Source organism: Dunckerocampus dactyliophorus, chromosome 3 (assembly GCF_027744805.1).
Source record: "Dunckerocampus dactyliophorus isolate RoL2022-P2 chromosome 3, RoL_Ddac_1.1, whole genome shotgun sequence".
NCBI lineage: Eukaryota > Metazoa > Chordata > Actinopteri > Syngnathiformes > Syngnathidae > Dunckerocampus > Dunckerocampus dactyliophorus.
In genome coordinates this window covers 30,611,626-30,627,744 of record NC_072821.1, presented here as the reverse complement: position 1 = coordinate 30,627,744, position 16,119 = coordinate 30,611,626, and the positions used below count along the sequence as shown (strand labels likewise).

Sequence of the window (16,119 nt, the reverse complement as noted above, 5' to 3'; positions counted from 1 at the left end):
CATTTATTTATTTTCAGAGGATTGCTTTGCATGTCTGCCTTCAAAGACTGCTACAAAGACTGCCTGACGTGTCTGCTGGATGTCCTCGCCCAAGATCCTTTGCTGTTTAGCATAGTTGTAGACGTAATGTCCCATTTCCCACACTGTACATATTTTAAGTGAAGGACAGTCTGACTCAAAGCGGACAAAGAGGCAAGGAATTCAGTGACAGTGTACAGTATATATTGGAGAGTATAGGCAACAACAGTTGCACGGCTCTGCCGTCTGTGTCGGCAATGCGCGGAGGCGACTCGGACAGGTTTTTGAACACTTCACCTCTGGAAATCGACAAAGATGAGTGTGTAAGAGGAAGGCAGCGTGCTGCCATTGTTCCGTAATTTTTCATGGCAGCACATCACCAGTGGTGGAGATGCTTGTAGGACAGAGTTGGCATCTTCCTTGTTGTCCTCTGCACTGGCAAGATCACCGTCTGCTTCCAGCAGCTGATTAAACCATGGCAAAAGTCCATGTCATCTGCCATATCTTGTTACCAGGCGTAGCTACAACTTCAATGCAACACGTGTCAGCTTCTGAGGCTGTTGCCACATGCAGATGATGCCTAAGGATACTCCTCACGCAACAGTCCGAAACAGCGACAGATGCTTGTGCATGTTTCTCTCCCACACAGGTGATCCTTCCCGGAGATGCAGAAACCTCATGCAATGGGACACGAGCAGGAGTCTACCTCCTTCACCTTTCCACTACCCTTCCCTTTAGAGGAAGCAGTGGATGCCATTACTAGGGAGCAACATCCTGATAGAGACTAGTAGCAGTAGCCTAAGCACACCACATGGCCTCAGTTGAACTTCTTTAAGAAGAATGCACTCAAGTGGAAGCCTGAGACAACCCCGACTTGGACACAAAATAATAATAAAAATAATAACAGTTTCAGATTTTCAGAGGAGCACTCGGGATCTTCCAGAATACCGGTGAAGCAGGGCTCTGGTGCTTACATTGAGTGATGGGTCTGTCCCATACTGTATGTCAACATTTCGTCTCAAGACAGTTGTGGTGGCGTTCCATGATTGGTCACGCTAAAAGGTGCCTCCCTTAGTAAGATACTGACCAAGGTGCACATATATATCACGTATATGTATCTACAGGTAAAAAAATGTAATCACCTGAGTGTGTTTGCAGTTTTGCAGGGACAGTCTTTGTCACAAAAGAGTCCATACAGGCCAGCTGGACAGAAGCGGTCTTGGCAGCTTGGACCCTTGAAGCCCTCGTTGCAAAGACAGGCGCCGTTGATGTGATAGCACTTGGCTCCATTTTGGCAGTCACACTTATGAGCACACTGTGGTCCATACGTACCAACTGGACATTCATCCTGGCACCTGTGTCATGGATTTCATGTAAAGAGAACATTTACAGAAAAAAATTAATGTTTCATTACAGCAACAGTACAACAGGGATCTAGCATTTGAAAATTAGGTTTGAATATTAGGGATTCTAATAAGACAGAATACAACTGGCCTGAATCTATCTATAGTGTAACTCTAAAAGAACCACTATCTATTTTTGAATGAGTGACCACCACATGGATGCTTTGTTTGGGCACGCGATTCGGAGTAATTATATATGTGTTGTTCGTGTGTAAAATACAAGACGTTTCCTTGTGAACCATGAGCTAGCGCGCCAACTTTTATTTAAATGCGGCCACAAATATCAATACCAGAAATAAATGTCTCTTCTTCACTGTGTATGGCTTAACAACCTTATGAGGTTATGAGTACATCTACTGGTCACATTCGGTATTACAATTAAGAGTGTAACTGCATATCAAGACAATACACGGGCAAATGGGCGAGATTGTTAGGTGCACTGTTTGGCCCTACGATAGCCGAGACAGTGTACAAAAACCGAGACATATTTTTGGCAATAATTTTGGTCGAAAACCGAATACTACAATAACCGAGGGGTACAAAATACTATGTTCATTACATCACCAGTGCTGGACAAGTTACCAAAACATACAGCGGTGTGAAAAAGTGTATTTTTGCATATGTGTCACACTTAAATATTTCAGATCATCAAACAAATTTAAACTCTTAGTCAATGACAACACAACTGAACACAAAATGCAGTTTTTAAATGAAACTTTGTATTATTAAGAAAGAAAAAAAAATGTGAATCCCTGTTAAAACATAACTGATATTAATTGAGATCTATCAGTATGGAAAAGGTTATGAAGCCATTTCTGCAGCTTTGGGACTCCAGCAAACCACAGTGAGAGCCATTATCCACAAATGGCAAAAACACGGAACAGTGATGAACCTTCTCAGGAGTGGCCAGTGAACCAAAATTACCCCTAGAGTGCAGCAAGGACTCATCCAGGAGGTCACAAAATACAATAATATCCAAAGAACTGCAGGCCTCACTTGCCTCAGCTAAAGTCAGCGTTCATGACTCCACCATAAGAAAGACACTGAGCAAAAGAACATTAAGGCTCATCTCAATTTGGCCAGAAAACATCCTGATTATCCCCAACACCTTTTGGGAAAATACTCTTTCGAAGGTGTGTGTCCCATTACATCTTGCGTAAAAGTAATGCTGCATTTCAGAAAAACAACATTACCCCAACAGTAAAATATGGTGGTGGTAGTGTGATGGACTGGGTCTGTTTTGCTGCTTGGAGAATGAAGGACAATGTCCAGCCATTTGTTCGTGACCTCAAGCTGAAACAAACTTGCGTTCTGCAGCAGGACAATGATCCAAAACACACCAGCAAGTCCACCTCTGAATGGCTGAAGAAAACAAAATGAAGACTTTGGAGTGGCCTAGTCAAAGTCCTGACCTGAATCCTATTGAGATGCTCTGGAATGACTTTAAAAATGCGCTTCATGCTGGATAACACTCCAGTGTGGCTGAATTACAACAATTCTGCAAAGATGAGTAGGCCAAAATTCCTCCACAGCGCTGTAAGAGACTCATTGCAAGTTTTCACAAACACTTGATTGCAGTTGTTGCAGCTGAGGGTGGCCCAACCAGTTATTAGTTTTAGGGGGCAATCACCTTTTCACACAGGGCCATGTAGGTTTGGATTTTGTTTCTCCCTTAATAATAAAAAGGTTCATTTAAAAACTGCATTTTGTGTTCAGTTGTGTTGTCATTGACTCATATTTAAAGTTGTTTGATGAACTGAAACATTTAAGTGTGACAAACATGCAAAAAAATAAAAAATCAAGAAGGGGGCAAACACTTTTTCACACCACTATAAATTAAAAAATCAACATCTTTTTAGTGATGCCTTGCACTACTGCATTACAGCAAAAATCTACGGTATCTATAGTAGTAGTATCAAGAGTAATTGTTAGCTGCTACCAAGTTCCACATTATCCACTAACCACTAGTACAACACTATCGACTACTGACTCTGCAGACCACAGTGTGAAAAGCTGTTTTTTGTTACGGATGACTCGTTAATTCATTAGAAGTTCCATTTCTACAAGAATCACTTCGCTAGACCACTTATTGACCCTCAATGACCACCACACTCAGGACCCCATACAAGCTACTGTGCTCGAGCTATTGCTAACACTATTGCTGTCTGCTGATAAACTAACAATGCAGGTCAGCCAACCAGGCCCGCCAACTTGCATACAATCGGCGTGACAATCATGCGAGTGGCGCTTTTCATACGCACTCACGCCACACCTCTCATTCCCGACGCATTTATAGAAATTCAGGAAAAGACAGCCTGTTTTTGTTTTGGGGAGTTGTCATTGAGCTAAATCTTAAATCTTCTTCCGACACAGACTACAGGTGAGTATCAGCTTATGACTTCAGCTAAATGAGGCTCCTCATATCTGTTGGAAAATGATGACCGATGATGTGTAAACTAATTTGTTTCTAAATTGAATAATTTCTTAACACATTGTACGGTAGCACAGCAGGTACATATACAAAATAATGTTAAAAGAAGAAAAAAGCCTGAGGGGTATTTTTCAATTGTGGTCCTAACTGTTCAACACAATCGTATCAAATGATCTTTTAGTGTAAAACAAACAAGCTTTTGTGAAAATGAAATTATTCAGAGTAGATAAACCAACATGGCAATTTCAAACCATAAGGTTTTAAGGATGCCCTCTGGAGCAGGACACTTTTTTTCTTATGACCAATGTTGCTATTGCTGTAGGGTGGTCATAAGAATCAATACTTCGATACCAAGTTGATGTCAACATGCAAAACATATGTTGATGCCTGCTTTATACAACTTTTCCCGCTGCGAACCGCATCGATTCTTGCTGGAAACGACGTGGGCAGAAAACGCATATGAGCACTGAGGCGACGAAACATTCAGCACCGAAAAAGAACGCCTGCTGTCTTAAAAAAAATAGCTTCAACGAGCAGGCTATGGGTGAAAGCACATCAACTCGGCTTTTCAATAAGCCAGGTAGTACAGTCATAGCCAAAAGTTTTGAGAATGACAGAAGTATTGGTTTTTCACAAAGTTTGCTGCTTCAGTGTTAAATGTTACTATGATATACTGAAGTACACTAAGTCCCCAACTTCCGAACATCTGACATGTGAACATTCGGAGATACGAACGCAAGCTGACTGGTCTATATTTTCATTTATTTGCCCTTTGGAACTCCATATTTATACTGCTACATGTTTGACCAGTAGAAGGCACTGTGACACTGCTAATGGGACCAACAGGTAGCGGGAGAAGAGGACGAGGAGAGAGGAAGGATAAGTTGTAGTTGTATGATACAACCCGGACAGAGCGTGTGATTAAAGTTTATGAAGAGTTAATAGGTCTGCTTATTTCTACACCACCCACAGAACACTACCTCTTTTAGAAGAGTCTAACGACGACGACGATTTGTCCTTTTTTTCAATAACTCCTCCTCCTCCTCCTCCTCCACCACCAACGACGTATGCTCGACCACTCCTCTTCAAAGGTAAATAACATTTATCATTATGTATTATTATATCATTTTTATTATTGTTTTTGTTCATTAATTATCCTGGTTTAATATCACTACTGCATTCAAACTCATATTTACATACATACGCATATACTGTATATGTATACACGTACATGTAGTACCTACATCATTGGTAATATTACATTTTTTTCGACTTAAGAAGAAATCAACTTGCAAACGGTCGTCTAGAACCAATTGTGTTCGTTGGTTGGGGACTTAGTGTATAATTACAAACATAACATGTGTCAAAGGCTGTTCTTAACAGTTACATTAACTTTATGTAAAGAGTTTTTATGTAAAGAGTATTTGAAGTGTTGACTCTTCTTGTTCAATTCACCTTGGCATGCTGTCTATTCACTTCTGTGCCACATCCTGACTGATGACAGCCCATTCTTGCATAATCAATGCATGAAGTTTGTCAGAATTTGCAGGTTTGTGTTTGTCCACCCGCCTCTTGAGGATTGAACACAAGTTCTCAAAGGGATTAAGGTCTGGGGAGTTTCCTGGCCATGGACCCAAAATATCAATGTTTTGTTCCCTGATCCAGTTAGTTATCACATTTCCCTCATGGCAAGGTCCTTAATCATGCTGGAAAAAGCCTGGTTTGTCACCAAACTGTTCGTGGATGGTTGGGAGAAGTTGCTCTCATTGGATGTTTTGGTACCATTTTTTATTCATGGCTGTGTTCTTCGGCAAAATTGTGAGTGAGCGCACGCCCTTGGCTGAGAAGCAACCCCACAAATGAATGATTTCAGGATGCTTTACTGTTAGCATGAGACAGAACTGATGGTAGCGTTCACCTTTTCTTCTCTGAACAAGCTTTTTCCTGGATGCCTCAAACAATCGGAAAGGGGATTCATAAGAGCAAAGTGATTTTATCCCAGTCCTCAGCAGTCTAATCCGTGTACCTTTTGCGGAATACCAGTCCGTACCTGATTTTTCCTTCAGAGACGCAGCCTCTTTGTGCCCTTTTTGACACCAGGCCATACTCCAAAAGTGTTGGCCTCACTGTGAGAGCAGATGCACTCACATCTGCCTGCTACCATTCCTACATAGGTTTGGAGATATTTTTGGGATGTATCACGATATGACGGTATAAATACATTCAGTGGATTCTTGTATATAAAGCCACAAACCTTAACCAATACAATTAAATACACTTGTCTGAAATAGTATAGGACATTTATTGATTTATTGGGAGGAAATTGTGCAATAAAGCAAGCGCTTTTATAGCCTATTAGTCTATTTTTTTGTTTAGCACCATTTCAACATGTTTAGTTTGGGAGGAGGCAGTTTAATGTTTGTAATGATTCCGCCACCATTGAGCGGTCCGCCGAGTAAATACTTCCCCATACGAATGTTCCTTCTCTTCATGATGACAGCATTTCATTCACGTAATGTCAATTTCCGCGAGATTACGCTTTTAACACTAAATTCAATTTTTATTGGCTAATTACGCGATTCCGTTAAAGTGGAAATCATGGGGCCCTATATGCTCTGGTACACGTGAGGCGCCAATGTGTCAATACATGCAATCAAACTACGTTACTGGCACTTAGCCATAAGACAAAGAGTAGCTACTAGCCGGCTAGCGACCAGATTCACCACAGACTCGGCCGCAGCGCATCAGCGTCGTGCTTACAACGCCTCAGACCACTACCAAAAGGTAAGGCTACATATTCAAGATGCCGCCAGTGCTGTTGTGTTTTTTTTGAGTTTGTTAAGTTAATGCTAGGTGTAGGTGTTCGTTTCTATGCAGCTATGTGAAATTAATGCACAGAGAAAGGAAGTTCCGGTAATGAACAAAATACTATAACCTGTCATTATGACTGTACCTGTTACTACATGGCCACACCATGTACATAAAACCATAAAACGTTGTTGGAGGTGTTTTAATAATGGTCTTTATTGGCGGTATAGGTGGGTCCCATTACGTGCAGTAATCGGTTATCGGTTTTTACATCGTTAGAAGGCACAGAGATGTTCATGTCTTACATTTGGATTGTGAACGATTCCAAAAAAAGTGCAGTTTTCCTTTAATGATCTAATAAATGGTTGATTGAGAAGCAGTCTTACTAGCAGCAATATCCTTGCCTGTGAAGCCCTTTTTGTGCAAAGCTATGATGATTGCACGTGCTTCCTTGCAGGTAACTATGTTGAACAGAAGAATAACAACAATTTCAAGCACCACCCCCTTTTTAAAGCTTCCAGTCCGTTATTCTCACTCAATCAGGATGACAGAGTCATTTACAGTCTTTGTCCTTGTCAACGCTTCCACCTATGTTAAGCAGAGAGTCACTAATCTGATGCCAGCTGGTCCTTTTGTGGCATGACTGAAATGCAGTGGAAATTGCGTTATTGGAATTAAGTTCAGTTTCGTGACAAAGCATAACTCTGCAATTAATTTCCATTCATCTTATCACTCTTCACAACATTCTGGAGTATATGCAAATTGCCATCTAAAAACTGAGGCAGCAGACTTTGTGAAAATTAATATTTGTGTCATTTTCAAAACTTTTGGCCATGACTGTAGGAGTCACGTGTGGAGATACTTCGCATTCGAGGTGGATGGATGCAGTGCAATTATAAATTCACAAAAACCAACATGCAAACAGTGCTTCCGAAGTTTTCAAACCAAAGGATTAAACGTTATGAACCAGGCAAAACACCTGGCACCCCAAATTGTTTAAAGAGTTCAATGTGTGTAAGTTCCAGTTTACTAATCACTTGTACCACATTACACGTGACCTGAATATTTGTTCCGTTACTTGAGCTTGACAGCCAGCTTACTATGCTTGTGGAGGTGCGGGCTTTTAATACTCGTTCGCTCCCTTACGTGAACAGAGATGGTTCACTAATAATGTAAGGATAATGTCATGATACTTGACATTATAAGATTCTTGAACTAAAAATTTTGTTTCACACTGTAAAGCAGGGGTCTTAAACTTGCAATTTCATGTGGCCCCCTACTTGACAGTTTAGCGTGTGGCCCGCACACCCCAGGTGAGATGGTGAGAGGCACTTTAGCTTGCTTAAGGAAAAGCAGCTGTTTGAATGGGCAAGGAATAACCAGCACTGAACTCGTAGTACTATCGGGTGTGTGATGCTCAGCCTGACTAGACCACCCATACACTTGCCCTGCACACCATGAAGTCTCACTCAAATGTTTTCTAACAAGTTGGCAGCCCCGCAGCCAATTAGGGTGGCAATCATCAAGAAGCTTGATCATGCTTTGCATGAATATTAATATTGTATTGACAAATACAGTGGAACCTCAGTTAGCGTACGCCATGGTTAGCCATGTTTTTTGGTTAAAGTCGACAACGTACACCAAAATTTTGCCGCGGTTTGCATACGTTTGCATACATTTACACGTTTTGCGTTATGAATACACTGAGTGAATCCAACTGTGTTCCTAAGGTATTTTTAAAAATCACAAAACGCCCATGTTTAGCTTGCCCCTCTATGATGTCATCAGCATTTGACTCTGGTTTGCTGACTAACACAGTTATACCACAACTCTGCTTTTCTTTTGATCACGGCTGCAAAATAACCCAAAATGGAGCCAAAGAAAATTGCAAGTACAAGCACTTTGAAAGAGAACAAGGTGAGAAACACAACTGAATTTAAGAAATCATGTCAAAACATCAAGGTGGTGTTGTGTAGATCTCGCTGCCCTTCAATGAAGGTAAAAGTAACCTTAAACCTTCATCATTTATATGCATTTTGAATTGTTTTTTTGCATTTAAAGCTATAATTGTAAAACTATAAAAATATGTTTTGTCATTTTGGCTTTCTGTAATGGATTAATTGGCTTTACATGATTTCTTATGGGAAAAATTGATTCAGTTAGTTACTACGCTTACTTGTACAGTGGAACCTTGGGTAATGTCATTAATCCGTTCCAGAAGGTTCGACTCAAACCAAAACAGACTCTAACCAAGGCAGGTTTCCCATTGGAAATAACATAAATCCAATTAATCGGTTTCAGACACCCAAATATATTAAAACAAAATACATTTTATCGACAATAATTATACAATATTACACCCTTGGCAAACGTAACAACCACAGAGGATGGGTGAAGTGGAGATCAACAGAGAGGAAGGGATGGAGCGGGGCTACTGCTTGGAAGGGGCATGTTTTTCCACAACAGTCTGATTTTGTCACAGTTAAAAACTTGTCAGGGGAGGAATCCTTCAGCCTCACATAGTCCTAGAATTCCTAGGACTTATTGTTTATCAGGGCTTCCTGTACATCCTGGTGAGATTGGCAACAGTCGCCATCTTCGAACTTTGCCATGACTCCTTTCTTGAATTCAATAAAGGTTTTCACCATCTTTGGTATGCTGCTGTCACTCGCAACCTTCTTTGAACTCATAGCAGCTTATTTAGAGTTTGTCGCACTCGATAAAAAATGCACAGACAGGAGTCAACGCCGAGGGTCCATTGTTTGTCTACTGGATTCTGGATGCCCTACATGTATGTGCCTTACAGGCTGCCGTAGTGAAGTGTGAACTAAGTATCGCAAGATTTTGTCTTGGGCGCATGAGCCGAGATGGCTACATAAACAAACCGAGCACAAATACAACGGTTTGTTAGGCGTGCCATATTGCACACTAACTGGGCAGGTGAAGGCAAACCAAGGCAAAATTTTAGCATAAATTTTGGACATTAAATGAAAAATGTACCGCTGTGATTGAAGGTACCACAGGTACCACTGTAATTGTATTAACATGACATCCCAAACATCAAAAATGAGGAAAGCACTAGCTCTCTAGCAGTTGTCAGTTACTTTTTAAAAGCGAATGCGATGGTTATCAAACTTTGCATAACATTTCACTGCGATGATGAATAACATTTCATCTTGACAAGGATACTGAACTATTTCATCAACTATAGTGAGCCATCCTTTTTACTCCCTGATGACGAGATTTAACATTGAGTGCACTCACATCAATATGAGAGCGAAAGGCTACACATTATGCTGACACCTCTCAGCAACACTCAAGGGCAGCGCTTATAAAGAGACTGCATGGACTGGAATGAGCAGTACTGAAGTACTACCGGTAAATGACATGGATTACAATACAGAAAAAGGGGTATTCATTGATTCGACAAGTTCTTAAACAAGAACACACACCGCCAAGGTGTACGCACACTAGTCCAAGGCCAACGCTGGCATGTTCAGCTGGTGTGAGTGCACCGATCCGCACCCAAGCACGGCACACATCTCGTCCTCTGGCACAACTGGAAGAGGAAGGCGGTGGTGCAGCACTGTCGCCTGCATGTGAGCAACGTAGCTGAGTCATAAAACAATTGGATGGGGTCCCTCCACGCAAGTTGTTAATCATAACCGAAATCATAATAGAATTAGTGTTGCTGGGGAAAAGTCTAGGGCCTAACATAACAGCAGAGTTCCCAAGACAGCCACTTGAACAACTCCTTTGTGCTGTACATAAATTTATTTACAAAAAAAATAAATAAATAAAAAACACCAGCAGTTAACAGAAGTGGTCTATTGGCAAACAGTCCAGAATAATGGGGCCAGTTGGGAGGTGGGAGGATCTACTGCACTTCAGGGGTGTCCAATGTGCGGCTCGGTGGCCATTTGCAGCCCCACAATAAAAAGAAGAAATAATGTGAAAAATCAGCAGTAATTTTACAAGAATAAAGTAAACATATTAAGAAAAAAAAGTTGTAATGTAACAAGAAAAGGTTGTAATTTTACAAAAATAACGTCATAATATTATGAGGAAAAACAATGGAATTTTAGTAGCATAGGGTTGAAATATTGAGAAAAAGATGTAATATTATGAGAAACAAACAAAACAAAATAAAGTTGTAATTTCTGGAAAATTAGGTTGGGGAAAAAGTTATAATATTACGAGAATGAAGTCAAAATAAATATACAGTAATGCAATTTTAGCAGCATTGAGTTGAAATAGTAAAGAAAAAAGACGTTATTTTTTTAAAAGTCTAATGAGAAAATAATATTATGAAAAAGGTTTTTAGGAAGATTATTTAAACAAAGTATAAATATTTAGAAAATAAAAAAACTCAGGAAAAAGAGCGAAGGAAAAGACAAAAGTTGATACTAATAATATGCTTTTTCACCTATATCACAAAGCTGAGATGCACTTTTTTCTTAAAATACTGTATATATAACTTCTTAGTGTAAATACATGTGTTTCTTTACAAAATATCAAAACACCTGGTCACCCCTGTTCTACGTAAAACGCATGCCGCTGTGTGTGCTTAATGATGGGTGGCCCTGTCACACAGCCAAGTAGGAGCCAGTGTCCACCAGAGACAGAAAGAGAAAAAAACAAACAAACTCACACCTCCGAGAACTGAAGGCAAATGGCACAACTACAAAAAAAACACAATAAGACCTCAGTCATACGTTCGGATGCCGCAGTTTTCGTAGAGGCGCTGTAAAGGGGGGAAAACTTTGGACAATGGCAAAAAATGGGTAATTATTAAAAAATAAAAAGAAAGGCGCACCTGTTTGTATGATTCAGTTTTCAACAAAAATGTTCACCGATATTTTGCCCTGGTTTTCGTACACTATATCAGTTATGGTACGGTATTAAGCATTACAAACAAATCCGTTTGCCCTGTACTGTATCATTCCGCTTAATCGGGTGCCCAAACAAAGCACCCTACATGTTGCTGACTCACTGTTTGTGCATTTTTTATTGAGTGAGCTGCTAAATAACACACCATGAGGCCAAATAAAGTTGTGAACTTGCTTTGGTAAAGAAGGTGAGAAACACTATTGAATCCCCCCAAAAATTTTGCGCTTAGTGTAAAAAAGAGTGTGCCCTTCTCACCCTCTCTCTCCCACACCTTCAACAATAGAACCACTTTAAATAAGACTGGAAATAATCCAGAAAGTCAAGGAAATTGCAGTGATACTGCAGCCTGTAAACCTGTCATTGATCACGTGTCTCCCCAGGGGGCGAATCTTTCTCATTAACGGAGTTGAGCTAATACCTCTTCACCGCAACACGTCACTTACTAGCACTCAGAAGATGACAAATCACTCAATTAAATTGTCTTAATAGGAATGTATGTTTTGTATCATGTTCAAATCACGTAGACTTCTTCAAGACTCTTATCTTTGCTAATTCTATTAGAACGTGGAGAGGGTGGAAGACGACTCAATCTTAGAATTATTCAGCGCAGGTTAATTTACCTGTCCGGGCCTGAAATAAATGGATGTCATTTGTGCCAATTGAGAGTAACAATGGGAAGAGAGGAAAAAAAGAGATGGAGATGTACACAGACAGAACTAAAACACATGACAGGAATCCCACACTACATTATTATTATATTATTATTTATAAAAGGAATACTTTCATACTTAGAGCATAGAAAACCTGTTTACAACCTTCTAAATAAGTTTTATTATTATTATCAGAGCCCTCCAGGCATGAAATAATGCCACTACAGTCACCTTTGCACTCCTATTACCCAATAGAGTACACCTCATAAGCCATTTAAGACATAAATAAGACCTATGCTCGGGTGTGTTGCGATAAATGTGTTCCGGTGGCACAGACATCGGGGTCTCAGAGTTGAGTTTTACCTTGGCCTGGGTTACGGACAATTGGGTGGTTTATTGTGCCTGTTGTGAGATCATTCAAACCTGTAATAAAAGCCTGTTGCTGCGGCGATCAAATCTGATGTCACACCTAGTGACCAGAGTAGAATACTACATATCATCACAACATCTTTGAATGCGTCTTCTTTTAGTCATTAAGCCATATTTATAGACACATTTATGCAAGTTGTATGTATTTTTTTGCCTCAAAAGCATTTTTAGGCAAAACAATACATACAACTTGCATAAATATGTCTGTTTTTTTAATAATAACAGGCCAAACAACGACCACAAAACAACATGATTTATGAATTAATATATTTTTGAGAAACCGTGATAGAGTGTAGCCGCAAAATTAGAATGCTGTTGTTCTATGGAACAAACGCGCCGAGGTGCTGAAATCAATGCACAGAATGAACCCTCTTTCTGCCAGTTTGGAGGCGGGAGGAATACAGACACACATGCACATGGCAACATATTAAGGCCAGAAAAATTATCGAGTTCATTTCCAATTATTGTGTGATTAATTACTTAATTTATTATCGTCCCTGGCCTAGTGCCACAAGACATTTTTTCTTGTCTTGTCACATTTTAATCTCGCGAGATCCTGTGACACGGGATCTTGTGACTCCCCTATTTATTACACATATATTTTTTACATTAAAGGTGCTAAAAGCAGTCCAGTGTAGGTCAATACATGTTAAGCTATCGGAACTAAATCCCTACACATTCGTGTTTCAGCATCCACTGCCCAATTAAATGTCCAATTAGCAGATTTTTAGTTCTCTGAAAATAGGCAGACTTTTCTGCAGAAAACACATCTAATTTACCTTAAGTCAGTAGCAATTTATAAATAAATGATAATACAGGTAAAACACAGCATACATGTACTGTACCACTGTTAAAAACAGCAGTGTGTAAAAAATTGACATTTTTATGGGCGTCTCAATTACACACAAGTTTTTGCCAGAAAAAGAAACTGCATAAAGTATTTTTAAATAAACATTATATAACCTTTAACATAATCATTTCATCTTCTAATGTCCCTTACCTCTCTCCAATGTAGCCAGCAGTGCATTGGCACTGACCGCTGATGTGGTCACACAGACCTCCATTCCGACACGTGCACTCCTGGGAGCAATTGATGCCGAATGAGCCAAAGTGACACGGCTGTGCGCACACGGGACCCTAAGAAGGTAGGATGGCAAGAGTTTACCCTTCATTGAAGGATTTGACATGGAAGAGAAGCATGCAAAGTGCAGTCATACCACCCATCCAGCAAGGCAGGAACACTCCCCAGTCACATGGTGGCATGATCCTCCGTTCTGACAGGGACAGCGTTGTTCACACAGGGAGCCATGTTTACCTGGTGGACACGGCTCCTCGCAGCTGGAGGGAAAGAACACAGGCTCCCATTTGAAATGTTACAAATTTCTCTTTGGACATATCGGCAAAAATGCATATTTTCAATAAATGAACATTTTCAGAATGTTAACCAATAACATCTTCAACATTTGTGTTGCAGAACTCTATGCCATAACTCCACATTTACTTTGTGTCCAGACTTTCGAGCATCTTGTATATGACTGAACGTACTTTAACATGCATGCATCCATTCAAAAATTAAACACATAAACACACAACAAATCGGGGAATAAATGGAAGGGGATGTGAATACTTTCTTAATTGGACATATCTTCTCAAAAATGTAATTCAAGTAATAAAGACCAATGATGATGGATTACTCACAAGGCCCCCGTGTATCCAGGTGCACAGAGGCACTTGCCAGTTTCATGGTGGCAAGTTGCACCATTGAGGCACTGGCACTCAAGCAGGCAGTCCTTGCCATAGAAGTTGGGCTCGCATGGCTCCTCGCACCGCCATCCCTGGTAGCCATCGGTGCAGACACAGGCTCCGGTGATTGGATTACACTTGGCCCCATTCCGGCACTGACAGCGATTGGTGCAGTGGGGACCCCAGAAGTCACTTTCACAGGCTGGAAAAACAAAGAGCAGTGTGTGAGGCAACAGGGACACTCGTCAGTGTTTCTTCTTCACAATTGAGTAATAATAGTTCTTAATGTTATATCGCAATGCACGCATTCTTTAAAAGCAGAGGTTGGAGGGTGTCCCTAAAGCCTTGACACATAGACACAAATGTTTTCAATATGCAATTATAAAAAAATATATGTATATATTTTTAATTTAATGTATTATTGCTAAAATATTTCATTATGTAGGCTACATCATTTTATTAATGTTTTTAATTGTGTTTTTTAAATAATACATTATTTTTTTATTACGAATTATTATTTTAAAACATTCATGTATTAAACCTTTTAGTAAAATGTACACACATTATACAAAAAAAGTTTTTAAAAAAAATTATTGCTATAAATGTGTGAGTGTCTTCACTAAGGGCATGACAATGAGTGAGGCCGCTGCCATGATCCTGCTGCTACATGTAACAGCGGATCACTGTTAGGCCTGGATTCGTCATGCCAGGAGATGCCTGGCAATGGAAAATATCCACTGTGATGTCAACGAGAATCTCTGTCCAACTCCAGAAGAGAGACTTGATGCAAATGACAAGTAACTTTTTAGTTGATCAGTTGATCACAATGTTTTGTTTCACTTACTTTTATGGATACTTTTTTGGCATCATGGTTACTTTTCTTTGCCATTCTTCAAATAAACCTGACACTATTATATTTCAAACATATATTTCGCATCTTGTTCAATGATTTTTTTTTTTTTTCTTGACGGGGAAGGATGTGTATGGCAGGAGCTCTGTTGATGAAACTGGAAATTTTAACTATTTTGGTGCTTTCCTGACGACACTTCATGAACACAAGATCAGTGCTGCTTGCTGAATCCCCCAACTTTAACTTGGATAGTCGACAGGTACAGATACAAGTATCGATACTGCTAGCAAGTCTAGCTAACTAGCTAACTGCTGAAGTTCAAAGAGGTTGCTTAGCAACAATGTCAAACACAAAGGAAAATTATTCTGGCTCTAAACTTGCAGAGGAAAATGATTCTGGCTCTGAATTCAAAGTGGACATAGAAACATTGGCAGAATACCTAGCTAGTCCAAGATACCAAAAGTTGCAAAATGCTATCAAGAGCTGCAATGAAGCCTTTGATAGAAGCTTTGAGAGTAGAGAGATCACTCTACCACAAATAATGCGAGCAATTGAGAAGCTGCATTCAACTGTAGAGATACAGTCTGAAGAAAATAGAGCACAGAACAAGTATATCAAAATACTAAGAAAAGAAGTCAAGAAGTTGCAAGATGAAACTGCAGACCTGAGCGCTGCTCTTAAGGAGGTTAAAAACCCTGTGGAAGATATCAAGGCTCTGCAGGACGACATTAAGATACTGCTGAATGATAATGCTGCCTTGCGCTCTGCTCTTCAGGAAGCGATAAACCGTAAAGAAAATACAGCATTTTGCAAGGATGTTAGGGTTCTGCAGGATGATATCAGGGCATTATTGGAAGATAATGCTGCCTTGCTCACTGCTCTCAAGGAGGCTACAAA

General features: G+C 40.0%; 1 protein-coding gene across 4 annotated transcripts in view; it reads right to left on the bottom strand.

Annotated features, from left to right (window-relative positions):
- The window catches only part of LOC129178507 (multiple epidermal growth factor-like domains protein 11), a 164,034-nt gene that overhangs the window by 42,706 nt on the left and 105,209 nt on the right, over positions 1-16,119 (bottom strand). For all 4 annotated transcript variants that reach the window (XM_054770793.1, XM_054770796.1, XM_054770795.1 and 1 more), the window contains exons 6-9: positions 14,328-14,574; positions 13,847-13,967; positions 13,630-13,766; positions 1,161-1,373 (exon numbers count right to left, since the gene is read on the bottom strand). In XM_054770793.1, coding sequence (XP_054626768.1) covers positions 1,161-1,373; positions 13,630-13,766; positions 13,847-13,967; positions 14,328-14,574 — 718 coding nt within the window. The remainder of the gene's footprint in view (positions 1-1,160; positions 1,374-13,629; positions 13,767-13,846; positions 13,968-14,327; positions 14,575-16,119) is intronic.